Source organism: Oryzias latipes, chromosome 8 (genome assembly GCF_053564925.1).
Source record: "Oryzias latipes strain Hd-rR chromosome 8, Olatipes_Hd-rR_3.1".
In the NCBI taxonomy this organism is placed as follows: Eukaryota; Metazoa; Chordata; class Actinopteri; order Beloniformes; family Adrianichthyidae; genus Oryzias; species Oryzias latipes.
The window spans coordinates 17,097,379-17,123,756 of record NC_136244.1 but is presented as its reverse complement, the minus strand read 5'-3'; the positions used below and the strand labels follow the sequence as shown (position 1 = coordinate 17,123,756).

The following is a 26,378-nucleotide window of genomic DNA, read 5'->3' as shown; positions in this document are numbered from 1 at the left end:
AACATTTTGGGTTTCAAAAAACCTGTGTGGCATGTTGACAGCCATTAACTCCAAAACATTTTAGAAAGCATAGACTGCACTTAGCGTTAAACTTAAATAAAGTCAGTCTAATTAGAGTTTGAAGACTATTTTACTTTAAAATAGTGGGGACATAGAATGTTGTGCTTCTCCTTCTTTGCATTTTAGACATTTCTCCTCAAATCCTGATATTTTTCCCTCCAAAGGTCATAAGTTAACATGTCATCCTGCATGTGATCCAAAGGTCATAAGTTAACATGTCATCCTGCATGTGATCCAATGGAGAACTCTGAGGATAGATGTTTAGTCATTATTTGCAATAAGTTGTTTTTAACTGCCTAAGTTTGAAGAGTCTGTTGTTTGGAGTTTGATGTTTCACATTTTTGGTCACTGTTGGACATCCGTCTGTTGGACATCTGCCTTTCATCTCCAATGTTCCCCTCATTCCAGTAAGAGTTGGTGTTCATCGCGCGTTAGAAGACGGAGGTGCCTTCGAATGGTCAGTCTCTGCCACACCGACGCGTGGCCATCATCAAACGAGACAGCGCCTGTCCTCGTTCAGAGGTGAGCCTCATCAGCACCTCCTCGGCTCTGTTCGTGTGCGTCCTTTAAACATATCCGCGCTCTCTAGCAGGAGGCAGTCCCTGCCTGCGCGCACCACGACAGGAGCGCATCGGAGCTTTGCGGTCCTTCTCTGCCTTTTGGCGCAACACGTTGTCCAGAAGAAAACTCCACACTACTGGGATGAGATGCTTTCCAACTCGAAACGGATAAAGCAAACTTGGGGGAATGCGGGAAGATGAAGCTCAGTCTGGCAAGAACGCAGAAATATTTTTGATCTATTAAGACTGAGGCGACGCATAAAACCAGTTACAGGTAAGAGGACATTTCATTAATCTCTTTATTGCGCCAATATATATGTCATTATTGCGTTTATTTATTTTCTTTTTTTTCATCTGTAAGACTCTCTTTGGATCAAATTCAGAAATATTTCCACAAGTGCATGTTCGGTTGCGCGCAAAGCGCCTGTATGCTCAATTCCCCAACAACAGTAATGATTGACAAGACCTCCTTCGTGTCAAGCAGATTGCAAAATTACCGGGAGTAATTTATTTAAATATTTCGAGGATGCAGGTGCAGAAATTAGGTCTTGAAAAGTGGAGGGGGAAAAAAATGCTCCAACTTCAGTTGAGTGAAAAATGTCATGAAAATGAAAACACGCGGGCTCTGAGAGACATAATGAGAATAAAAAGTAGCATTTTCCTCCTCATGGTCATCACACTTCTTTTTGTTTTTTTTCATTGATGCGTGACCACACTTAATGCTTATGTCAACAGAATAGAGTAAAAGAATTTAGTGTTTTGGGTTTTTTTTTCTGCTCTCCCATTAGATCCCTGTTGTATTCCTATAATGGTTATTGACACAGAATCGCTTCAGCCTGACTGGAGCAAGGCTTTTGGCAGTGCTGAAATTGATTTATGTCAATGCCCAGTCACTAATGAAGTGAACGAATTACACAATATCTACCACGGCTGATATTTGGGTGCTTTTTTCCATTTGGAGCCGTTCCCCTTGTTAGCTCTTGGCTAAAGCAGACAGGCGCACCATGAGGTCTGCTTTAATTTTCTTCTCCCCTTAGATTTGCTATCAGTCAGACCTGCTTTGAAGAAAGATGATCAAGGTGGAAAATCAATGAATTCCCTCCAGGACCTGCTGTCCTGATGCATGACTTAAAAAAGTAAACATTCTGTGACATCTGAAGAAGCGGATTGCTCAATATTGCATTACATGTCACTCACGCATGCTTTGTTGCACAATCTCATAACATTCAGGTCAGCAAGGTCAACTCAGCATTTGTCAACAAGTTGACTCAGGAAGACGAGGGGATTAAGTGCAATATCTGATCAAAATGAAGACTGTAAATCTCAATTTTCGGCCCCATGGGAAACATAAATATCTGGTGGAACTGCATTTTGACATATCTTCTTTGTGTGCAGGTGGGATGCCTTAATCTGAGTCAAGCGTCATGGAGTCCTGGGCTTTTCCGTCATGTTCTCCAAACTGCTCAGAGCATGTCATGTACGACAGCCTCGTGCAGGGCAACGATTCTTCGCAGAGTCGGAACCACACGGACGACAGCTTCTCCAGAACCAGCACGGTGGTCATCACCTGCTTGTACTTCCTGGTTTGCGCTGTGGGTCTCTGTGGCAACGCCCTCGTCATCTACGTGATCCTGCGCTACGCCAAGATGAAGACGGTCACCAACATCTACATTCTCAATCTGGCAGTGGCAGATGTGCTCTTCATGCTGGGCTTGCCCTTCATCGCCCTCCAGCTGGCACTGGTCCACTGGCCGTTCGGGCCCGTTCTCTGCAGGATTGTGATGACTGTTGATTCCCTGAACCAATTTACTTCTATTTTCTGCCTGATGGTAATGAGTATCGACCGCTACCTAGCTGTGGTGCATCCCATTAGGTCCACAAAGTGGCGGAAGCCTCGTGTGGCTAAGACTATCAATGTGGCAGTGTGGGGAGTGTCGCTGCTGGTTAATCTGCCAATTGTTATCTACAGTGGCATAATTATGAAGCACGACAGCTGCTTTTGCACCATTGTGTGGCCTGAGCCTCAAGAGGCTTACTACACTGCGTTTATGTTCTACACCTTCATCCTGGGCTTCTTCCTGCCCCTCATGGTCATCTGCCTTTGCTACCTGTTTATCATCATCAAGGTGAAGTCTTCAGGCATCCGCGTGGGCTCCTCCATGAGGAAGCGCTCCGAGAGGAAGGTAACCAGGATGGTGTCCATCGTGGTGGCGGTGTTTGTCTTCTGCTGGCTGCCGTTCTACGTCTTCAATGTGACCTCGGTGACGGGCACCATCAGCACCACTCCCTTCCTCAGAAGCACCTTCGCCTTTGTCGTGGTTCTCGGATACGCCAACAGCTGCGCAAACCCCATCCTTTACGCCTTCCTGTCGGAGAACTTTAAAAAGAGTTTCCAGAATGTGCTGTGTCTTAAAAAGGTTGGAGGGCTGGACGAGGTGGAGCGCAGCGACAGCAAGCAGGACAAACCTCGCCTGATGAATGACCCCACAGAGACCCAAAGCACCCTGCTAAATGGAGACCTGCAGACAAGCATCTAAAAAGACGTTAGGACTTTGTTTTCAGGTGCCAAACAGACTCTATGGACACGTCAAAGCACTAGTAGAAGTTTGGTGGCCCCGATGGAAAAACTTTTGTAACAAAACCAAGGAAATAGTGTCGGTGAACTGCAGGTGGAATTTGTTGACACCTCCCAGTCCTCAGAGCGATGAGTCACAGTAACAGATACCACACTCTTGCAGCTTGTCCCCGGGGCAATAGGGCTTTTCCCTGGAGACCCAGGATTATGTCGTTAGTTTACAGCAGAGAGGTGGTTCCGGTGTTCATGTGTCTGCACGGTCAGAAAAGCCCAAACAGAACCGAGTAGTGTTATTTCACTACAGCTTGCCATTTCCTGAAAGGTCATTCGTCTGTAAATATTCTTAATTCATTAAATGTTTTCTACATATGTGAACTGTTTTTTTTTGTGGTATAAATATTAAAAAGAAAAAAGTATCAATGTGCAGGAAGTGACTACATTCATAGTCTTGTGTCACAGCCGAACCCAACATCCACGCACAACGTAAAGCTGCTAAAATCTCCTAAACCAGCCTGAACGTCCTGCAGTGTTAAACAGAATGATGTCTTTTACGTTTGGAAATAAAAGAGCGTGGAGTTCTTCAGCTGCTGTCATTTTTTGCAGTTGTTTTCAGGAACCTTTTCCTTTGAGAAAAAAAAATGGCGGATTGTGTTACACTGAATTATTCAGCATGGATCCATTGTGGCACCATGTTTTCCGTGGCCATGTTATATCAGAGCATGAAACCTGTCCAAATAATGTTTCATCAATGATTAATTCTTCCCCTCCTCCTTTCCCGCCTGCCCATCTGTAAGAAGCCACCTCATCTCTGAGCACAATTTCCATTGAGTTGGGTCACGGCCAGCAAAGGAGCACAGATTTACGGATTTGTGAAAAGCTGGGTGATACATGAGTTGCTGTCGTTTGTGTGCTTTCTTTGAATTTTAAAGGGCCTGAACTGCCGCGTCACAACTTTCTTGTAATCCATAGCCTGTCATGCTCTCTGACACTAGATGACAATGTTAATTTGTGAAGGGCTAGAACACTTCTCCAATAGCAGGTTTCAGTGTTCCCATATCAATGTAGAGCCGCTTGGCCAAAGAGTCCGCGCTTCATCCTTGACAACCTTTCTGTTGCTATAGTTAGATTACAATCTGTGCAGTTTATTTACTCTACTTGAACAGGCTTCTACATCAAGGCTACTGAAAGACGTTTAAAAACCCTGCGAGCATGAGTCCCAACAAGCATTCAGCTGCAGAAATGCAATGTAAATATGCATTTGTACCAGTATAAGCATCTAACTTGAACTCCATACTTAACCTTACTTTGCATTCAATCTCTACGGTACACTTTAGTGAAGCTGAAAGATGGTGTGCCTCTGGTGTCCTGCATTTCTATAGCAACAGTAACAATTACACAGAAATGTATTCATCTGTAGAAGAAATTATTTCAGTTGTACCACAGGACTAAAAGTAAATCATAATATTGTCTACATTGTGGTAATTAGTGGTTCAAAATGTAAGACTGTGGAAAGAAGATATTTTAGAAGCATATATGACACAATGTATTGCTTAGTTTTGTGTATAAAGCCTACTTTTTGTAACGCTTATTAATATAATGTAGACTTTATTTATTTTAGGTAATTGTTTTTCAGAGGATTTTGTTCTAGTGTTTTTTTTTATTAAATGTTTCTGTATGAAGATGAATATGAAGTTGTTTGTGCCGCCTCTGCTTTGTTTACATTCCAGCAAGCTTGATTAGGAAAGTTTGTGCACACACGTTAATCTGAATAAATTCTTTAACACGGATGTTAATTTTTTTTGTCTTAAAAAAAAAAGACATGATGACATTCTCAGCTGTTTTAGTAATTTAAAACCTTTTAATCAAAGTTGGGATATTTACATATCTGTAAAGTTTATTTTTTCCACTTTACATAGTTTTCTAAAAAATTGTAATATAAACAAATAATGCTTATCTAAATACATATAAACAAGGCATTAGAACCTATAATAATGCTAGGAAATATGAAGAACTGGAAAAAAAAGATTGTAATTCGAAATGTGGCCACAGGGTGTCGCCAGAATTACAAATACCTTCAAAGAAAAGACACTAAACAGTTTGGTTAAACTTCCAGCTGTATTTTTGGTCTTTCAATTTATAATCAGCTCTTGACATTTTTTGTTATTTTTAATGTTTTTTATTTTACCTTGACAACACCTTGGCAGTTAATGCATTAAGTGAACAACTGTAAATACGTTTCACTGTCTTGGCTCAGATGTGCAATAGTGCTCTTCAAATCTCACTCCTGGTTTGAACAGACAATTGGTGGGAACAGAAAAAAGACACTACACCACAAACACATTCCAGTTTAGTTCTGAGTTTAATCACTGAAACAGATAATGAAGCTTTCCTCTTCCGTTTTTGTTTCAGTTATTTTTCCCTGAATGTCCTTGGGTGGCCTTAACTGCTCCACAATCCATTAAAACCATAATTTTACATTTTGTCTGGTTTCACTTGTCAGTAAACCACTACTGCCCTCTAGTGGCGGCTTCACAGCAGAAGATCAAAAGATATGCATGTTTAATTTTCATCAGAGAGCAGCTAAACAAACAGGGGTTGTGTTTTTGTTTTAATAATATGTGCACATATGTATATATATGTATATATATATATATATACATGTGTGTGTATAATCTGCATTACTGTGTCAAAGGTTAAAGCCCTCGCATTTTTTATTTCTTTTTCTTAATCTGAGGGGATATCTTTAATTCTGTATTTTTCATACAAACACGATAAGTGACCACAAGACCCTGACATGTATTTGCATTATATAAAGTCAGATGTGACAGCATACTGATTGAGTTAAGTAGCAGGTTTACTGTACTGCAGACCACACCGATCTACACCAGCCACGGTTGCCATGGAGAACACTGATGGATTCAGAGCTGGGCTGTGGTCACAGAGTGCCCATATGTGTGCAAAGTGTTTTACTCTCAATACATTTCACATATTCGCTTTTCAATTTTACAAACTATAAAACAAAAAATTACAATGGGAAGCCTTCAATCATTAAGGCAGGCATTTTTTTTTTCACATTAGATCATGAGAGCCCAGTCGCATGCAGTTTGTATTTAAATCGTCATCTTTTTTGTGCGTTATGGAGAATGTCAAGTGTTCGTTAAGGGCGTAGAACACGTGATCCTCACATACAGGACATGATCTGGAGTTTATATTCTCAAGTCTTCTCATCAACATAATATTCTCAAGAAACAGTAAAGGAGAGCCAATTTATCATCATTATAGCAACGATTCCACGAGAATGAAAAGTCCAAAAACATTGAGTACCAGGACAACTAGAAACATACGGCGGTACTGGAAACAAAACAAAACAAAAAAAATACACTGAAAAAGAAGAGTAAACAAAATATAAAAATTCAATGAGTTGCAAAAAAAATATATTTCCTCCCCCCAGCCAGACTTAAAAAAACTGTAAATAAATGAACATGAACACACTCCGGTCCAAATGTGTTTAGTTTCCATGGTAGCACTGGCGGGTGCAGCGTCTCTGAGCTCTCCCATGGTTCCATTGCTCTTAAAAAATAGCCGTATACTTCGACTCGTACAGTATTTCCGAACTAATTCACAAAAGACAAGTATCGCACGGATACCTGCAGAGACGTTCTTGCAAAGTTCATTACACACCGAGTTATACACATATATTTTTTTGCAATCAGTTCTATATGCATATGACACTGCTCCATCCTCCGTCATGACTCAGGTAAATGCTTGGTCAGCTGAAATGAGAGCACCATGGGAGAGAGAGAGTTGAAGGGTGTGTGGAAAACGGAAGGTGGGAGGGGGAGGAAAACTGCAGGGAAAATCCATATGTGCCCAACTTAGACGCTTCCTGCAGCAGGAAGGGAAAGCGAGGGCCTTTTCCCTCTGGCCAACTTAAGACGCAACAATCTTCCCACCTTTCCTCATTCGCTTTTGTCAAGTAGGTGCCAAGAAGTAACTCAGTGCTTGCTTACCTTTTTTTTTTGTTGTTTTTATCCTTTTTAAAGGTTGCATGATTTTACACATATTTTTCGTGCTTGTCCTCCACAGCTGGAGGAGCAGAAAGGTCTCAGGTAGGTTTGTGTGTTTACATCTCATCCTGCCCCCAACAGTTCCTCCACCACCACCACCCCCCCACCCCTCCCGCCACACTAGAAGCAGTGGCTCTTCGTGATTTTTGGTCACAAAGTTTACTCATACTCCAGAAAATGTTTATGATAGAATAAGAGATACCTGAAAGGAGGAGAGAAAAGCCCAGGTCAGATTCAACAATAAACGGTTTTCTGTGGCTTTGTTTTTTGTCGTGGTTCATCGCTCACCCTTCGCTATCAAGTACATCCTTAATGCTGGCCTTGGTGATGATGGCATCGTCACATTTGAACCACTGGTCTTTGTGCTGACGGATAAAGCTGGTGTAGTGGCCACTCTCTAATGTCCCTTGGTGGTTGACAACAGCAAACAAGGAATACCTAAAATAAAAAAAATATATATTTTTCAATGTTTAAAAGCTTGTTTTAATTTCACTACAGGTATGAAAACTTTTATTTTGTCAATATGTGTGTATGAGGAAAAAAAAACAAAAAAAACAAGCATCTATTACTTTTCATTTTCATACGTTAAAAGCTACCATTCATTTTGAGTTACATTTAGATTTATGGCTTCATAAATTTATGGGTGTGAAAAAGAAAAAAAAAAGGAGCAAATATGTTTTCTGTCTTTACAGTTTTTAAATCTGTGTTTAAAGAGTATTTCTAGAAAAAAACAACATTTGTTTAGGTGTTTTTATGAGGATGAGAATACAAAATAAAGTGTTCTTTTAGTGTGAAAAACATTTTAAGTGTTCTATTTTTTATCCCAAAATGGTTTTGCAAAAGCACATATTGGACATTTCTTTTTGTTTACAGATGCAAAACCTCTTTTCATGTGTACAGATGATTTTTCAACTGAAATGTTTTAAATCCAAATGTTACGATGATAAAAATCTAACATTAAATCAGTCTAAACATCATTTTTTGTTTTATCTACAAGTACTCACTTGTTGTCGTTGTTTAATACCTCCACCGTTTGTTGATACTGTCCATTCATTCTGCTCTCTTTACTGTGAAACACAAACAGTTGAGGGTTTAACGCCATGCAATGACTCAGAGCTCCACTAGGTGGCAGAAGAACACCACTGAGTGTGATGCCACTCCATTCTGAAAGCAATAGCCTTTCTACTCAAAAAGAATGAAGCTGCCATTCTGCATAGAGATGCATTCATTTTTCATGAGGAACTTACATTCATATATTTTTATGTAATTAGCATTTGTACTAAAGCATTCTTTGTAAAGAGTGAGTGCAGCAGTGAATCAGAAGGGGAAATCAGAGGATTTGGGTTCTGTGGAGTCTCACCTGGATGCCATGAATGGCGTCATGTCCAACTCTAGCGGGAAGGAAACGTATGTCGTAATCTTCCTCCGCAGTTTAGCCGAGTGCTCAAACCGCTGAAGAGCGCCAAAGAAAAGGGGATAGAAGAAGAGATGGGTGGGGGGATGGGAGTAAAACATACATTAAAAATGAGAGAAAAATACATTAGGAGGAAGAGCTAGAGATGGGGGGGGAAAAGTATTTCTTACCCCAGATTATATTTTAATGACAAAAACATATTGAATTCTTGCAAAACTGCTGTATTTCAGCTTTCCCTATGAATATCATAAATATATGATTCATCTCTGTACTATATGATGAATAAAATATAGACAGTGCAGGGCTGTATGAGTCATTAAAATCATAGGAGTCCTGGGACAGTACATAAAAACATCACAGTCAAACGCAATCCAACAACTAAAGCCAGTCAATAACGCCTCCTGGCACATTCAGAGTAGCTCACAGCAAAGTCGATGCAGCATCGGCTAAAGCATGACGGATAAAAACTAAAAAAATAAATAAAAAAAACATTAAAAAGTCGATAAATCTTGAGCCACATGACTGTTTATTTTAAAACAGAGTGAAAAGTAAAATCTTAATTGATGGCAAGTGACTCACTTTAAGATGGAAACATGCTACGATGGGGAGCTTCTTCATCGTTAACTGTTTGGTAGACTCCTGGTAGCTATGGCAACCACCGCATTTGATTTTGGCACTGCTTCCGAGATGCTCAGGTCTTGTGAATCTGGAAAGCAGGAGAGTTAAATAGAAAACAAGCGTTTAGAAACTGAATGGCAGCAAACTGGAAAAAGCAGAGGATGAGTGGTGTTCACTGCCATTTTTAACACCTGTGTAATCCCAAATGTCAATGTTAAATCCCATGTGAAGATAATCTGAAAACATATGGGGACTTGTATAATAAAGACAACCTACAGGTTTTAAGTCAATTTTAGCTTAGCATCCTAAATCCCGGCTTTTATCGCAGTAGCCTTAATCACCGTGGCAACAGCAGCAGCCTGCTCTGTACCTTTAAGAGACTTGCTGCAGCAAGTGGGGTGTGTTGAGCTGCAGTTGTAAAAAAAAAATAAATAAATAAAAAAAAGATTGGGGAAGACAAATGTGAGAAGTGGAGCCAGAGAGAACAGGGAAAATTGGAATGAGGTGGAGAGAGGGGGAATCAAATAAAATTAGGAGAAGTGAAATAGAAATGGCAGAAGAGGAGGCAGTGGAGGAGATTTGAGAGGTCGCACCTGCTCCGTCAGCGTGGTTATCGGAGAAGATAAGGTTGAAGCAGCTTGTTGTGTGTGAGATTACACCAAACAAACCCACAAATTCAATTTGTTTCCCTTTCACTGAAATGGCTTGAAAGAACAGTCGAAGGTTTATCATGGAATATGATCGGGCTCCCTGCAAACAACACTGGTGTCTAGCGCTTAATGCTGAAAACAAAATAAAATAAAAAAGCAGATGAAAACATTAGAGAGATCCGCTGTACCTGCGCAGACAGTCTGTGAGGGTGGTGGATCCTGACAGGTGGCCCTCCCCATTTACCGTGCCGCTGTCCCCTCCAGGGCTAAGGGGCCAGAAAGGTGTTGATGATCCCGGCAAATCCAGACTGATGTCCCAAAATGGATCTATTGTTGTAGAAACCCCACTTAGGAAATGAAAAGGGGGGGGGGGAAAGTGAAAAGGGGAGGCAAAGAGAGAGATTAGTCGTTTATGTTTAATTAATGCTGTGTGTATCACTGATTACAGGTCATGATGAAAGGCTGATGACATCTGCAGCAACACAAACGGCCACAACAGACTCTGATCGTGTTTTTCTTCCAGCTTGCTGAGCGGTGGGAAGTGTGCACGTGCATAATTGGAGCACTTTTGCATACCAATGTGCAATTCCATAAAGGATTACATCAGGGACAATTGGCTTTATAAAAATGAATATGTATTCTTACAGCTTGATGACAATGAGTGACAACATTACAGAAGGGATGCTTTCGGTGGAGAATGCAGAGAGAACAAACGATCATGTTCTCTGCACCAGGAGGAGCTGCTTCACATTGTCATTATCGATTGAATGAGTCATGATTCTGTAAAACCCAGAGGCCAGCAAGTCAAACTGGTCTGCATTTATGGTGATGTGGAAGTCACTGTGTGCGACTATTGAGCTCCGCTGTTCAACAACCTCATAGCTTCTGTTGGTACCCACTTATCTGTAGTCAACAAGGCCTTTCAGGAAAATTAAAGGATTGTATTTGCCGCATAAATCTACACCAGTAACACCCTTCTACTGTCGGTACAGGTAAGATTGCTCTAAGCCGGGCCCAGCTTGGCTGCTACTCTGGGCGAGGTACTTTGCAGTTCAGTGCAGCGTGAATGTGTTAATGCGACAGGACAGCTCTAGGGGGCAGACAGACAACACTTGAATCGTGCTGCTGTCTAGACAACCTCCATTAAAGCAGCTCTGCAGGGATCGGGCCTTTGAATAAGAGCAGTGAAGAGGACACGAGCCATTCACACAACGCAAAGGGAGGGATGGGCAGCATCCACATTGATCAGCCTCGCTGGTGCGAGGCAAGCGCAGGAGGACAACAGACACATGCGGATGGATGAATAATTAATGTAAGAAAATCTAGAAGGCGTTTGTGAGGCTCCTTTAGGATGAATGGGGAGGAGAAATTGGATGTGATGTTGCGCTCTTCTCACGCAAACCCAACACTTACTGGCAAACTTGACAAGTGACGTCTGATTGCAGGCCCCCAGTGAAGATTTGGTCAATGATGCAGTTACAGTGATTTGGATTGTTGGCCTTTTTTCCATTGTCATCTGGGGGGGAAGAAAAAAAAAAAAAGATACAAACAAATCAGTCTCTCTTCAGGTCTGCGGATGTGTGACCATGTCGGTCTTGGATTTTGTGCTAGATGACTCCTTTTTACACGCCTGATCGCCGTCAGGAGCTAGCTAGTTCCTTAGCAAACATAAACATTTCAGTATGTGTGTGTGGGTCATGTGACGTAAGTGTTAACGCAGAGGAGTGGGAAGAGTGAGTTTGGTTTTTATGGTAGGATTGTCTGTTTTGTTGTTTTTGTTTTAAATGTTAAAGCGCTTCAAGTTGCGCAAGGTATGAGAAGCGATTTGATGTACATGAGATCTTACTGATGGTGTCTCCTTTGCAGTGTCTGTGTAGGACGTCTAATGCCGCGATGAGGAACTCGTGGGCATCTTGCTGCTCGTAGCCTGCGAGGTGGCGTGCGTGAGTCCACACCAGATGCAGCAGCCGGAAGGGAATGTGAGGTGAACGGTGGCCCGAGTAGAACTGAACAAGAATGAACAGACGGTTATCACTTTAAATATTATTTTTGTGTTATAACATCAGCATTGCTAGCTTACTTTGACCTATAGTTATTTGTTCACCAATAATAGAAGGGGGAGCCAGAAAGATATCAAATCCAGCTCTTCAGTTAACAGAACTGGATGCAATGACAATAATGCCACAGTGAGCTAATGCAACACAGACATGGAATAGGGGAGGCCTTGAGGCAAGCAATCCATCTGCTAATTGCAGCAAAAGGTTGCCATGAGAATCGAAGAAAGTGACAGTTTATGTCAGGGTGACACGATGTGGGCGGGAACGTTAGCAAAGCTGAGCTGCAGTACAGGGAAGAAGTCTACGTGAACTACTGATTAAAGATTGGGTTCCTGTCTTTCAAACCCTAGATGTGTCCATCTGGTTTGATTGTATACAGCTATTGCAGATGTACTGACAGCTATTACAAGCATGCCCATCCTTTAGCAGTGTAGGCTGACCTTTGTACATGAAAATGACAGAAAACCCATAAAAAAAAAGATTATAAAATGTAAAAAATATATATATATGTGTATGGTTGCTTGAATGGAAATGTGTTTTTCTTTTAAGACCAACTGAGGATATTCGTTTTTTCCTCTTATGAACTAAATTTACAATGACTGATCACCTGAAGCAGAAATGTCCTGCATTTGTTTGCTTGTTTCCAGATTTTACACTGAGCTGTCATTTTGAAGCTCATCTCCAGCGTTGGAGTAGAAAGAGCAGAACAGTGAATCATCCTTCCATGTGGTTTAGACTCCCATTACCGGGTTATATTCTGTATCGCATGCATTTAAAAAAAAGAACAGCTAAACATTGCAGCTACAGAGGAATGATTGTTTTTTTTTTTACTCTTTCTGGGGCTTAAAAAACAAGTGAGCACTTGAGGTGAGCATCATACCTCCTGAAAGAGCTGAGACATCTCACACACCAAACAAGAGTTTGATTGCATTTCGCACTTGTGTCTGTCAGAGAGAAAGAAGTCCCGCAGCAGTGGCGTGTGTGTTAGAGCCTGAACAATACAGTTCATGAAACAAGTGTTGCCCAGATTTATTAGCCCTCGTAGACCTGCAGGACAAAAAACAACGAGGAATAGTATCAGAACAATCCTACGTTGACCAGGTACAGATTCTATTCCAGATACAATTATTTGTTTCAATCAACAGTAAGAACCATACCAGTGTTTCTTTTGGAGAAAGTATCATTGCTGATGTTCATCTTTTAAGCAACTACTACAAATAGTGAGAGTAGGAGAGAGCAAGCAGGTAGATACCCAAACAAACCTTTCATTTAGCATTCAAATTAGAGCAAGAACAGACAAATCCGGGGAAATCAGCATGCAATAATGCCAGCAGAGAAGATTTTTAAATGAAAAGCCAAGATGGAATAATCTGAAGTCATGCAATTCATTTGTCATTTCTGACATGTCAAAAGCATTGTTAGAAGATTCAGCCATTCCAGCCTTTAGCATACATTAGAAAGAAGAACACACTGGTAGCTGCTATGAATTCCACTTAGAGCTGCAGTTAACTAACAGTTACTGACTTAATGAGACAATGTTTGCATGTATAAAATCATGTAGAATCCCCTTTCTTTAACATCCAACACACTTGCTTTGGGCATTTTGTTTGAAAAGATAAACATATCGATTTTACATCCGTACAGTAAATTCAGAAAAATAGTTTAGGTTATGGCCCTAGTCTAGAGTCTCAGGACCTTGGTGCTGTCTGGCCAACTGGTAGGTAGGTACGTAGGTAAACAAAGAAACAAATAAATAAATCTATTTTACTTTTGTTCTGTGTGATGAAGACTACTCCAGATGTCAGCTGACTTGTTGTCTTTTCATCATAACCACTTTCTGCTTGTTTAGTAGAAACAACATGGTGTTGCACTACTGCTACAATCAAAATTATAATGTATTCAGAGCCTGGACTTTTTTCATAACACTGGAAATAAATGCAAAACCAGCAATAAAATAATTCAATAGAGTAGAGGTTTTCTAGAATCCTTCACACAAATCTCAAAGATGCTGGGATCTGAGCAGAACGTAGATTTTTAGGCGATGTCCAAATTCCCTCCCTAATCCCCAACTACAAAAAAAAAACAATGAAGTGTGGGACTATCTATTGCCCTGGATTTTAAAAGCAATCGGGACACCATGCTCACTCCTTTATTTGGTTCCTTTTTTCTTTTAAATGACAAGTATGGTGTAGCCAATTTCCCAAAGTAAAAATCTAAAGAAGAGCATTTTAAAAAGACTGTTTATGAATCCACTTTGTTCTAAATATAAAAACTTGGATGCTTCTAAAAAATTCAATGTTTTGACATGAAAAATCCTTCAAACACTATGCATTGTGGTCTATATTCGCCAATTTAGTGAGCATCAACGCACACTGGTTTTTCACAAAGACTTTGGGGAAATTTCAAGGTTACTGGATTTTGGAATTGTAGATTTGGACAGCTCTACAAAATGGCAAACGCACTATACAGTGCACTAAGTAGTGTGTAGAGAAGGAATTCGGACACACCCTTAATCTATATATAATCCCTTTACATTTTAAAAACCATTTCATTTAAAACAAAGAAAAGTCTGAATACTTTCTAATTCTTTTAAACGCATCTCTGGAAAACGATCAATTGTGTGTTTGGCTGGGCTTGCCAAAGAGCCTGTGGGTCTCCTGGAAAAGAGCTAAAAGCTGCAAATGGATTCATTTAAATGTCTGTACTAATGTCCAGATGAACAGGTGAAACTCAGCCAGGTCCTGGGTGTGATCCAAATGAGCAAAGGCTTGGTACTGGAAGACAGGGCTCAGTGAGAGCGTAAAAGCATTACACAGCTCCTGGTGGCAAAACACAATCTACTGCCAGTGAACTCAACCAGTCAAGCTGTCTGACAAACTGAAAGGGTACCCAGATTGGGGACACAATCGTCACATGTTAAAGATCAGAGAAAGTAAAGCAATAGATAAGCAGAAAAAAAGACTCGTCTTTGATCCATAAAAAAAATAAGAAAAAAAAAAGAAATCACAGTTGTGCACTTATCTCTAGGAGAACACTGTGTTCTGGAGCGCTCTGAACTGCCTGCAGGGCTGCCCAGTACATTTGACCTTGGGTATTACACTTAAATGCACAACTGACCCCAAGTACACTTGTACAATGTGCATGCAGGGGACACACACAACGGTCAAAAAGTGAAAGGCCTTGCTGATTAAATTGTACAGTCTGAATAGTGCGCTTTGATGCCCACCTATGGTACAGTTTGTAGTGATTTTCCTTCGCTTTGGATTGTGCCGTAATAATTCTAGCTCCCTCTTGGTCGGCTCCCATGTAGTGTATTTCTCCCCAATGCCTGTTAATACAAAACAAAATACATTGAGCTCAAACACGGTTTTCAAGTCGCCTTCATTTCTATGTGCAGAGGAATCTTTTACCTTGTAATTTCCAAGCTTTCCTCTGTTCCTCTTTGGCAATCTGCTCCATTTCTTTGTCATATATGTAGTCTTGACATACAAAACAATATATTCCACCGTATAGTAGGTCTATTGCTGCAAGGAGAAAAATAATGAAACAGTAGTTCACCTTGGGTTTAGTGGCCTCTAGCTCAAGGTAAACATGTATTTTTTATTTCTACAATGCATTTTCTTCCTTTTAAATAGACTGAGCTATAATGACGGATATGACAGAGGCACTGTTGCTATGTGTGCATTTCTTCCCCTCTCCCACCTTTAAAATCCCACCAACAACTGTTCCAGTCTTCCGTTTTCAAAGTCTCCAGCTACAACGGCTCCATTCTGTTGCCGTGACAACCTATTTTTAGTTTAACTGGATGTTTCATTCTGTTTTAGGCGCTACCCGCACTAAGAGAGCAAGCTTCAGCATCATGCTAAACACTCAACACAGAATCAATTTGTGGGGAAAGTCATAAATATTTTGGCGGTGTAAAAACAGAAGTAGAAGTGGGTCGCCGGGGCAAAGAAAGCTAAGACGTAAACCAATGTTGCAGTAAGCTGAATCCTTTGGCCGCAATGAGCTAAAGATGTGCTGCTTTGCTTGGATGAAGGTCAAAGAAAATGGACGCGTGTGGGAAAAACTACAATGAAACACTGATGAAAAAGTGAAAACTTGAAGCTGCCTAAAGAAAAAAGGAACCTGATGTTTCATAGTGCAGCCAACAGGGGAGTTTGGATTCATTTGTTTAAAGGTAGAGAAGAGCAGCGTGCCAATGTCAGAATAGCCTATTAGGACATATACATGTATGTATCTATTCAAATAAAACCTATTAAATCCATCTAAGCCAACAAGCCACACTATTGTATTCATGTCTTTGGTTGTCCCCATGTAAACCCTCGACTATCAAAGTCTTATTAAGCCTAATTAGCATGTAAAGCGGAGCGAGGCTTCCCGATAGCAGTGGGTTAATAAGCTCTACATCCCTTGCTGCTGTATGAAGAAGACTTTAACTAAAAGACTCTGACATTTGACTGCTTTTGGATTTCCCGCTGGAATGGGAATGTGGAGTTGGAATCCCAGCTTCTCACAGGTGAAGCCGGATGAAAATTACATTTTAGTTAAATTCATTTGGAGAAGATTTCTTTCACCCGAGAGAACAAAAAACAATTAAAAACAAACTCAACAGAGGATAGGGGACACGACATATTTGTTGTTAACTGTACTATATAATTTAAAATAGATTCTTGATTACAAGTTACACTCTCCTGCAAAACAAAATCAAAATTCATATAACATATTCATTCCTGAAGTGGTTTCTTACCAAGATTGTGTCTCTTGTTTTTTGCGTGCTCGTGGATATGTTTCTTCGTAAAACAGCCAAAAAAGACGCAGTAGAGACAAGAGTGTAGTCGATTCAGGTGGGCACCACACATGTGACAGATACACGACTTGGCCTGTTAAAAAAAAAAGGGAAAGAAAGACCCAGGGGAGGACAGGGGTTGGGGGAGGACAAAGGGGGAAAGAAATTGAGAGCAAATAAGGAACGGACAGAGCCTTGATGTTGAGTGGCAAGCATTAAGAGTACAATTCTCTGCAAGCCAAACACAGAGTTCTATCTTCCCTCTTAGATGCATAAGAATTTCTCATGAAAACACTCAGATTAACCGCATATAAAAGGAAATGGAAAATGCTGCTGAGAAATTATAATGCAGTAGTGAAGCAACACATTTTTACTGAGAATCTTTCCTTCTGATGATGGGATTTACGTAATGCTTTGCTGGCATTTGGGAGGAGGCAAGTAAAACCTGTCTGAGGCGAACACATTATCTGCAGTATCAGTGCATGAGTGGCTTTAATACAAACGCTAAGATGAGTGCGGCGAGAAGCCGAACATTGGAATACTCGGCACGAAAAAGCAAAACTGCAAAAAAGCAAATCAGAGTGGGATTTTCAATAAGAATGATTTTGAGAGAAAGCTAAAAAATCTGAGATCTACTGGCTGAAATCCGCCTCCATCCTAGGAGGCTGAACGCTGAGCATCAGACAAACGACAAATGATGCGATATGACAAGGCGAGAATGCAAGAGCACAACCATGCAATTTAAAAATTGTATGGTATCTTGTAAGTCACTAGCTTTTCTTTAAAAAAAAAAAAAAAAAGGTAACCCGGATTTTGGACACCATGAGTTGCAATGAAAAACAACAGGAGATCGACATGATAACGCCTCTTTAGTGGGAAAAACTGTAAAAGAGGAAGTGTGAAGCATGAGCAATTCAACTGACTTCATAAACAAGCTTATAGACAAACTATGAGAAACAAATGCATTCAGAAGGCCGCATCTAAAGCTTTTTTTTTTTGTTAAAATCTTTGTGGAGCAATACAAACGCATAATAGGAAAACCATCAAACAGCCGAGTAACCGGGCATGAAAAAAATGTTTAAAAAAAAGGAGCCAGCTCCACTGTGCTTTACTTCCTCCTCCCTTGATCTCATCAAAACCAACATGGAAAAGCCCCACTGTACACCACACAAGCATTTTGAACACGTTCACTGGCTTTTGAAAAGGCCTCTCCATAGTAACAACCTATAATATCAATGACTGATATTTTGGATTCGATTTTCTAATGAATCTTTACATAAAAGATTGGTTGTTCTATTATTAAGAGAACAAAAAAAATTGTGCGTCTAAAGATGACGGTTCAGATTTCAAAAAGCAGTCCATGAAAACGTTGGTCTTGGCTTTGTCTATGTGCTGCACCTTCTCTTTCAACAAACACTGAAGTTTATTATCATGTCCAAATCTGACATGAAAAACCTGATTCAGTCGCTTCTTGATCATAAACAAAAACCGGCTTTAGGGGCAAAGCCCTCTGGCTCATTTTTCCCTCACAGTATTGGTTCATATCATTATTACTTCAACCATTCAGATTAGTACATACGGCAACACTGAACGACAACGTTGAATACAAAAAATCTACTAAAGCACAAAATCTCAAAGTTAAGTATAGCAATAATGAATGAAGCAACTCAATGTAGCAAAGTGTCATTAGGATGTACTTCAATATAACAAATAATGTACAAAAGCAGCCAAAAACACTACCAAAGATGATACTCAGTACTGCAACTAATCACATTAGAAAAACTAATACATTTCAACGTTTGAATAATGTCATTTTATTCTATTTAATTATTGCCAAGTTGTCTAAAACAATTGATCGTGTCAAGTTACTTCAAAGAGTTCGTATTGGTCTAAAACACAAAAATGTCATCATTTGACAATGCGTTTTCTTATCAAGCAACCACCCAAAGCGTTTCTAAACAATTTATAGAGCAAAAGTCCATAAACTTCTCATTTACATCTCCTGTGGCTCTGTCCCACCCACTCCTCTGCAACTTCCTTACCCACACCAAATACCCTCAGGTCTTCCTACACTCCTTCCATTAACCTCCTCTAAAGTCTTCCTCAAGGTTGGCCTCCTCCCTGACAGCGCTAAAGCCAGCATCCGTTTACCAGTGTTTCAGCATATCGCTTCAAGGGTTGCCCCAGCAAATCAGCTTCCACTGATTGGCACAGGTGGTTTTGGCAGAGATTTTTTACTTCCTGACACAACCATGTACTTTATCCGGGCTGGGGACCCGAACAGGGGGACCCAGACTTTTGTCTCTACGCGGTTGGGCGGCAGCCTATGGATCCACGCTCATCACACCTCTAGAGAAACAAACCCTTGTTTCTCATGCGCCAGTCCTAAACACAACCAACTGAGCCATCCAGCCGCTACCAGCATCCGTTTACCAATGTGTTCATTTTCATGTGTATATTAAGAATGCTATATATATATTCTCCTATATATTAAGAAATGTATAGGAGTACATATCACTACCAGACTTTGATTCGCAATTTCAGGATTAGACTGATTTGATTTCCAGTTCAAAACAATGTAATTTTAATAGTGTAATATTTGTCAACTTTCCACTTTAGAAACCAATTTTTGGCTTGCAAAGAATAGTTTTTCAAAACTAGTGATTCAAATTGAAAAATCTGGCACTTTTAATAGTTAGATTATAAATTACAATACAATAAAATAACGTATTGAACAAATGGCTTATAGAGAATACATTTGTTAGATTCATTTTAGCCCTACAAACATAATCAAGCCTTTATTTTATTAAAAAGCCCAGCTGGCATAATTATGATAATCGCAGCATTAGTTTGTAAAAATATATATATATATATATAAATAAATAAATAAAAGCAGCCCATCTATAAAGGAAGACTTAAGTGATACGACCATTGATCATTTTTCGTTTAGTGTGACTGTGTGAGTGCAACACTGACATTTGTGAAGTGCTATATTTAGAAACAGAAGACGGCAAGTAGTTAAGTGACTGTACATACATTTACTTTCAGATGAAAGTAATGTTGCACGCTTACGTCAAAGCAGCATGCAGGGAGCATGGCAGAACAGTTCTTATTCAGCTTTGTAGGTTATAGGTGAGCATGTTCAGCAGACATTCATCTGATGCCACTACAGTAGAAAATATATTTAGAATCATAAACAATAAGCTTTGGTTTTATTTAAATGAATTCATTAGGAAAAATTGGTGTGGAGGAAAAAAGAAAAACGCTGCACCAAAGCTAGAAGAGAAGGCGTCTGAAAAAGAATGAATGCAAGTAAAGAAAGTCCTTAAAACCGATTAGATTGACATCTTTAGCAAGCTTTAGACTTTTCAGGAAAAAGATTGCCCCTGGTTAGAAAGAGAAAAGAGCAACAGGAAAGAAATGAATAGTATTACAAGGAGTTTTTACTGAAGGAAAGCCAAATGCATTTCCAAAACATTGCGAAAGGCAAGACATTTCTTAGAACCATACTTAAGTTTGACCTAAACGCTGCAATTTTGCACTCGTCTCTCTAAACCAGATCAGTCTGAGCAGCTCTAAAACACAGTTCCTCTTATGCACCACAAAACCAAGCCAAACACAAGAACAGTCAAAGCCACGCCTTGCCCTCAATCTCTTTCTTCTTGGCCTTAACACTGCTCAACAAAGGAGAAAAGCTCCTTCACAACAGTTAGCACTGCTCTGTGACAGAAGTCCTGCATCTTAGAGTCCAGGGTCTTTAATGTTCCATTACCCTTGCTATTGATCAGCTGCCGGCTCAGGAGGCTGAAACAAGTGTTGCATAGGTAGCAAGCTCATGTTCCCGTCCGTTCCAGATGGAAGACGGCAGCTCCCATCTGGGCAGCCTGCTTTGAGGCCAAGCTGGCTGCATTTTGTGTGCAGGGATACGACCCTTCTGATGTTCAAAGGTGCGGATTGATTGCAGAACATGCTCAGAGAGGCATTAGCAAAACGAATAGCTCCCTAATGCACCTTTAAACTAAAAGCACGATAACATTTAAAGCTACGTGGTCCACCATGAAGCTGAGAGTGGCCATCAGCAGTGCACACAGAAACATGAAAGCCCCGTCTATACTGAAATTTATTTTAACCGCCATGCGTTCCTCACTTTACAACGTTTAATCGATGCATTTACTTAGTTATATTAGTCGGTGAATGATGCGAGAGGCTGTGATTGAGGGGAGAACGGTTTACAATGTGGACAAAGGTCCAGTTGGGCTGAGCATGCACAGACTGCAGCAAAAAAAAAAAAAAAAGAGGGAGGAGAGAGTCAACACAGACTAGATAACATAGCTATAAGAGAGCAGTGACTCATTGTGCTGCCTCACATCCATATTCGGTGCTTGTTTCCAGCATTAAAATGCTCATGCTTTAAAAAAGTCAACAATGCCGAAAAGAATGAATACGTACGAACACTCAGAATGTTTCAGTAAAAATGCATAAGTCATCTGGAGAAAAATAGTCAGATGAAAGTATGTAAAAAAAAAAAACCCCATCTTCTGGGTGCTCTGATTGTGGATTTTTTACTAACTATGATGCTGAAAACCTCATTGCAGACTGACCCCATAGGAATGCTGCCTGTCGGTGCTTTGGCAGGATGACGTTGCCCCCAATCCCCACCGTCTGTGGGTGACGGCAATATGCCCCCACTGTAACATCCCCTGGATCTTTACACAATAATAATATTTGGCTTTTTTTTTTTCGGTTGGATGTGTCCTTCATCAGCACAGTGCAACCCCTGTTTACAATGACATGGAGTGTGAGCTCTAAATGAGAATACACCCCCCCCCCCCCCCCCCCCTCAAATGGATGAATCTGAGTCGTGGGAGACATTGGACGTTGTTGGAGTGCATACTTTATCCTCAAACTGTCACATGATGCTTTAAGGATATTATAGCTCAACCATAAGCCTTAGCCGGCGGAGCAGGGCTTCTTACGGTTTTCAGATAAAAAAGGAAACTGAATAAATTATAGACAAGGTGTTCTTCAGAATCAGGGCTTTGAGAATGCACAGATCCAGTGCTGGAATGATGAAGTATTAAAATTGACCACAATTATGAGGGAAGAAGAAAAATTGGCAAAAATTGGCATAATCTCCGAGTCTGTGAAGATATAAATATTATGGGTTAACAGAGGAAGTAAGAAAAGTTCAAGACTTGCTGGTTTCACCAGTGATCTAATAGAACAACATTCTTAGTTGTCCAAGTTAAAAGGGGGCAACTGAAGCAACCAAGTCCATAAGATTTTCATCAGGAAAATCTATGAGCATTGCAGAAAATAAGGTCAAGATTTTCTTGGTAGTGAAGTACAACATGTTGAAACTCTTGTATGGTTTAAAACCACAACCATCTCTTTATTCAAATGACAATAACCATCTCTGAACAAAAGAAGCCAAGTCAACTTGAGTGCAGTCTTTTAACAATGAGAAGATTGATTGCTTTTTGGTTTAAAGCTTGGACAACTTCAGATGAGTGATTGACAGGTCATTAGCCAGATGGTGGTACTAAAGAATGGCTGGAAGGCAACGCTGAAATGCTTTTTTGAACTGGTGCTACAACGCAGCAAACCAAATGAGAGATAGTTTTCAAAATAATAAACAACTTACAGAGAACACCGCTTATACTTCTGTCTAGGGTCTATGGGGTTGACTGAGGCGTGGGAAACTCTGATATAATTACTTTTGTATATTTTTTTAATCAATATCTAAGCTTTTAATGATGCCTTCAGGCAGAAAAAGTAACAAAGATGTGGGGTGAGTAAAGAACACACTTGTGTTTTGCTGAAAACATTTGTTAATAGCAACGAAATGCACATCTTTTACATGTGCACCACAAAAAAATAGGAAATTACCAATACAATTTCTTACTAAGCTATATAGTTACAAGAAAAATGTTCTAAACTATTTTTCTTTTTTTTGTTAGGTTTAGTTTATTAAGGCGTAGGTTATTTGTGACAGCATTCTACAACTTTTTCCCTCTTAAAATTCCTATTTTGTGAAGCAAATGAAAAAAAAAAATAATCAAACCACATTAGCTTCCTTATAGATGTAAAACTGGGAAGCATACTCAACAGAATAAACTGACATCACTCCATGATCAACGTATAAATATAAGTTTCCTCTTCCAGTCAGTCACAGACAGTGAATGATAAACTGAAAGCCTCACCAGGTCAAAGAGGCTTGTGTGAATGCAGGCTTTGATAAGGGCAAGAAAACATAAATATGTCAATAAAGAACAACTAGAAGGGTCTTGAATTGAACTTCAAGTTCATAGTATGTCCTGCCTCTTGAAGACATCTTGTTAAAAGATCCAGTGTTTCACTAATGCTAATGTTTTGTAGTGTTTCTATAAAACTGCTGTTTTTCTAATAAAATTAGAATAGATATTTGACCTAAACTGAGCTTCAAATGCAACCGAAAATAGGGGAAAACGAGAAAATCAGAATGTGGGAGTGAGTGCGCAAGAGAAACAAGCAAGCAATATGAAGAGACTGTGAGAAAAAGAGCCCAGTGCTGTGAATGTGTGCTGATGAGTCACAGAGAAGGCCTGCGATGTGATGGATACAGATCTGACAAATGAGATCTGCTCATAGCACCAGAATCAACTGCTTTCTGAGATGAGTCGTGCCTCCATGCGCTCGCTTGTGGGCGTGCGTGTGCACCAATTGAAAGAAATGGAGGAGGAAAGGCGCGACACAAATATGCCATCCTTATAAATATGGCATCTTTTCGGTGTCCAACAACCTTCACTATCTCTGACTTCACCAAGTATGCACAAATTTATTCTGAAGTATAAAAAATACAAAAATAAATTAATAGTAATAAGTTTGGTAAGGTTTCCAAAAGCATACCTAACCTTCTAATTTTCTTCAAAGCTGTGATGGGTTTTTTTTATTCTGCACGCTGTGCAACTATTTAATGCTTCTCATGCAACAGAAAACCTAAACATATATTTCTAAAATTAACTGCAAGGGTTGCATTGCATCGTCTTTGTGGCCAAACGTTAGGTCGCAGCATCGCAGAACCTCCCCAATCATACTTTGATATATTCTAAAGTCTTCTCGTGGTCTTTTAATCAGAATTATGCCGTTTTTAGCCAAAATCAAAAAGTTGATTAGAAAATGTAACTTTGAGTTGTAGGCGTGACTGTTGGTGCAGAGGAAGCTCGCCCCGACTTCCCATCATCCCTGTGTTTATGGTCTGTCCCGCTAGCTTACAGCCCCTCCCAACTCCAAAATAAGATTACCGGTGCAATAAAAGTGGTGAGCAAGATTGAAGCACTCGAACCGTAGAGTTTTGAGCCAATCGTCAAGCTTGGACGAGGAAAGTGAAGATCTACATGGATCTATTAGTACATTAGCAGCTACATAGAAAGAAAGAAAAAAACTGAGAAATGCAATTTAAAAGAAAATGGTTAAAGCAGATGAGAGCATTACCATCACTGCTCTTCGGGTTAGATTATGCGGGAGAAAGGGTTTCAACAAAAAGATGTGAGGCTCCTTAAATGTAAGCACCCTTGAAATTCATAACAATTAAAATGCCTGATGAGGTTTTTTTTTGTAATTTTTCTTCACAAGCAAACTCTGCATGGCCAAAATTATCAATAAAGCTAAATCAATCTACACACATCAACTGACATACCATGAGATAGAGCTCAAACCAGATGAGAGTATAACAGAAAAGCTATGCTTTCATTTGCACCGATCATAGGCCAATCTGAAGCCTTGCACTCCTCCTTGCAGAGCAGTGTAGCTCAACTGACGCAGTGGTGGGGCTGATTCCTTCCACTACTACAGGTTTACATTGAATATTCAGCTTTTTGCATGTTTTTTTTTTATCCCCAGTGAAGTGAGTGGATGAGCAAGCGGAAAACAAGTCTGCTAAATGCATCCGATCTACCTGCATTATGTCATCGGCGATGAGGGGAGGACACGGCACGCGCCAACTCATCCGCACCACTCGACAAAACACCGCTTACAACTACATTTCGAATGGAAGAGATGTGCTCATCGGGTGATAAAAACGTTGTGCAAATAAACAAAAAAAGTGTTGTTTTGTTTAAGTGCAAACATCCAACTAGACAGAACACGGCTGACTAAAGGAGAGGAGAATGGGTGGGACGGCAGAGGGCCAAGCAGGTGTGGGGGGAGATCCCAACAGAGAAGCAACCAGCTGAGCTTCCCTGATTTATACTAATGAGAGTAACCAAAGCAGTACAAAAAAAAAAGCACACACATTCAAAAACACATAGAATAAGCATAAAGAGACGCTATATGTGAGCTAATAGGGAGACACAATGGGTTTCAGCTGGTACTGGAGGGATGTTAGCCCGTGGCCACTACTCTCCTAAATCCCAAGTGTCCTCCTCCAGCAAACCAACCGAGCATAATAGAAAGTTTAGTTTAAATTCATCTACATGGTGACGTAAAATCCCGTTTTAATCCAGCAAAACAAGCAACCGGTCTCTGCAGTAGGCAAGAAGACTAGCTAACTTACCGGTGATAACGTACGTGGCTAACAGGAAAGCTTGTTACTGCATGAGATGAGTACAGTCTCGTTAAGCCCATAATTTTGTTCAACACCTTCCGTGACTGTTTGTACTGGGACATCATGCTTGCTAAATATGTATGAGTGTGCCTCATCAAGATGACCTGCCTTCTGTTTTACACAGTGGGAGACAGTAATGGTTTTTACCTTGCGTCTTCTGGTCTCAGCAGTACCACTCCAAACAAAGCATTGGTATATGACTCGAAGGTTTTGTTTCCAGTTATCCACCTTATAACCGTTCACATGGGAACAACCGGCCGGACTCATGACAGACAAAACATTCAGTATGGTTTTTTTGAGTGACAATGAAGAGTCTCGTGAATTATTCAATCAGCTAGGCTAGCTAGCACGAATAGTCTGTCCACAAATGGTTTCCGTTTGGAAATGGGACAAGCGATGTAGTATCCAAAATGATCCACAGGCATCTGATAAACACGGTGTTTGATCAATTACCAATAAACAATATAATGTTATTATCCGAAATAATTCCAAGCCCTCAAAAAGGAAACTTCTCGCTGCTACTTGGACAGTTGTCTTTTCCTTTAACGTTAGCTCCAGTTACACTCTGACGATAAGTTAGCTTTCTTTTTCTAGTTAGCCTGCTAACTCTATGAGCAGCTTCACAATGCCCGCCCAGTGTGGACCATGATTTGTCAACACAAAGACCTGACGTCACCACGTACATTTTATGACACGTTGGGTGCGTTTGGTTTATTTGGCAGCGTATTCCGTTTTAAAGAAACGCGAGTTTACGCCAATGTGAAAATGTTTACCTGACATTTCCTTAATTAAGATACATTTATTCTATTAAACTAGTGTCAGTATAATATACTACACAAAAATATGGACATCTTCACAACTTTACCAAAAAGCGATAAAAAGTTAAACAAAAGCAAAAAAAACATACTGCCACATAATGAAGTAGATGTAAAAGAAGGCTATTTAAACAGATTGTTTATTATTTGATATGAAAAAGTATTTGGATTCACCAATGTTTAATTTAT

At 40.1% G+C, this 26,378-nt stretch overlaps 2 protein-coding genes across 4 annotated transcripts; one reads left to right on the top strand and one right to left on the bottom strand.

The window, feature by feature from the left end:
* Positions 1-461: 461 nt before the first annotated feature.
* LOC101172660 (somatostatin receptor type 2) lies at positions 462-3,778 on the top strand. Its single transcript, XM_020705297.2, has 3 exons — positions 462-582; positions 650-894; positions 2,016-3,778. The coding sequence occupies exon 3, from the start codon at positions 2,045-2,047 to the stop codon at positions 3,155-3,157; it is 1,113 nt and encodes a 370-aa protein (XP_020560956.1). The 5' UTR covers positions 462-582; positions 650-894; positions 2,016-2,044; the 3' UTR covers positions 3,158-3,778.
* Positions 3,779-5,535: 1,757 nt separating this feature from the next.
* Positions 5,536-26,034, bottom strand: LOC101172905 (ubiquitin specific peptidase 22). 3 transcript variants are annotated; one of them, XM_011478168.4, is made up of 13 exons: positions 25,522-26,034; positions 16,752-16,884; positions 15,412-15,525; positions 15,228-15,329; positions 12,882-13,048; positions 11,779-11,950; positions 11,358-11,460; positions 10,133-10,291; positions 9,256-9,382; positions 8,623-8,714; positions 8,267-8,329; positions 7,551-7,700; positions 5,536-7,464 (listed from the first exon to the last, which is right to left on the bottom strand). In XM_011478168.4, exons 1-13 carry the CDS (start codon positions 25,639-25,641, stop codon positions 7,422-7,424), a joined length of 1,545 nt encoding a protein of 514 aa, XP_011476470.1. In that variant the 5' UTR covers positions 25,642-26,034; the 3' UTR covers positions 5,536-7,421. The 3 variants fall into 3 exon arrangements, with proteins under 3 accessions (XP_011476470.1, XP_004071466.1, XP_020560957.1); XM_004071418.5 differs by having other exon boundaries at positions 11,791-11,950; XM_020705298.3 differs by lacking the exon at positions 25,522-26,034 and adding an exon at positions 25,324-25,467.
* Positions 26,035-26,378: the final 344 nt, after the last annotated feature.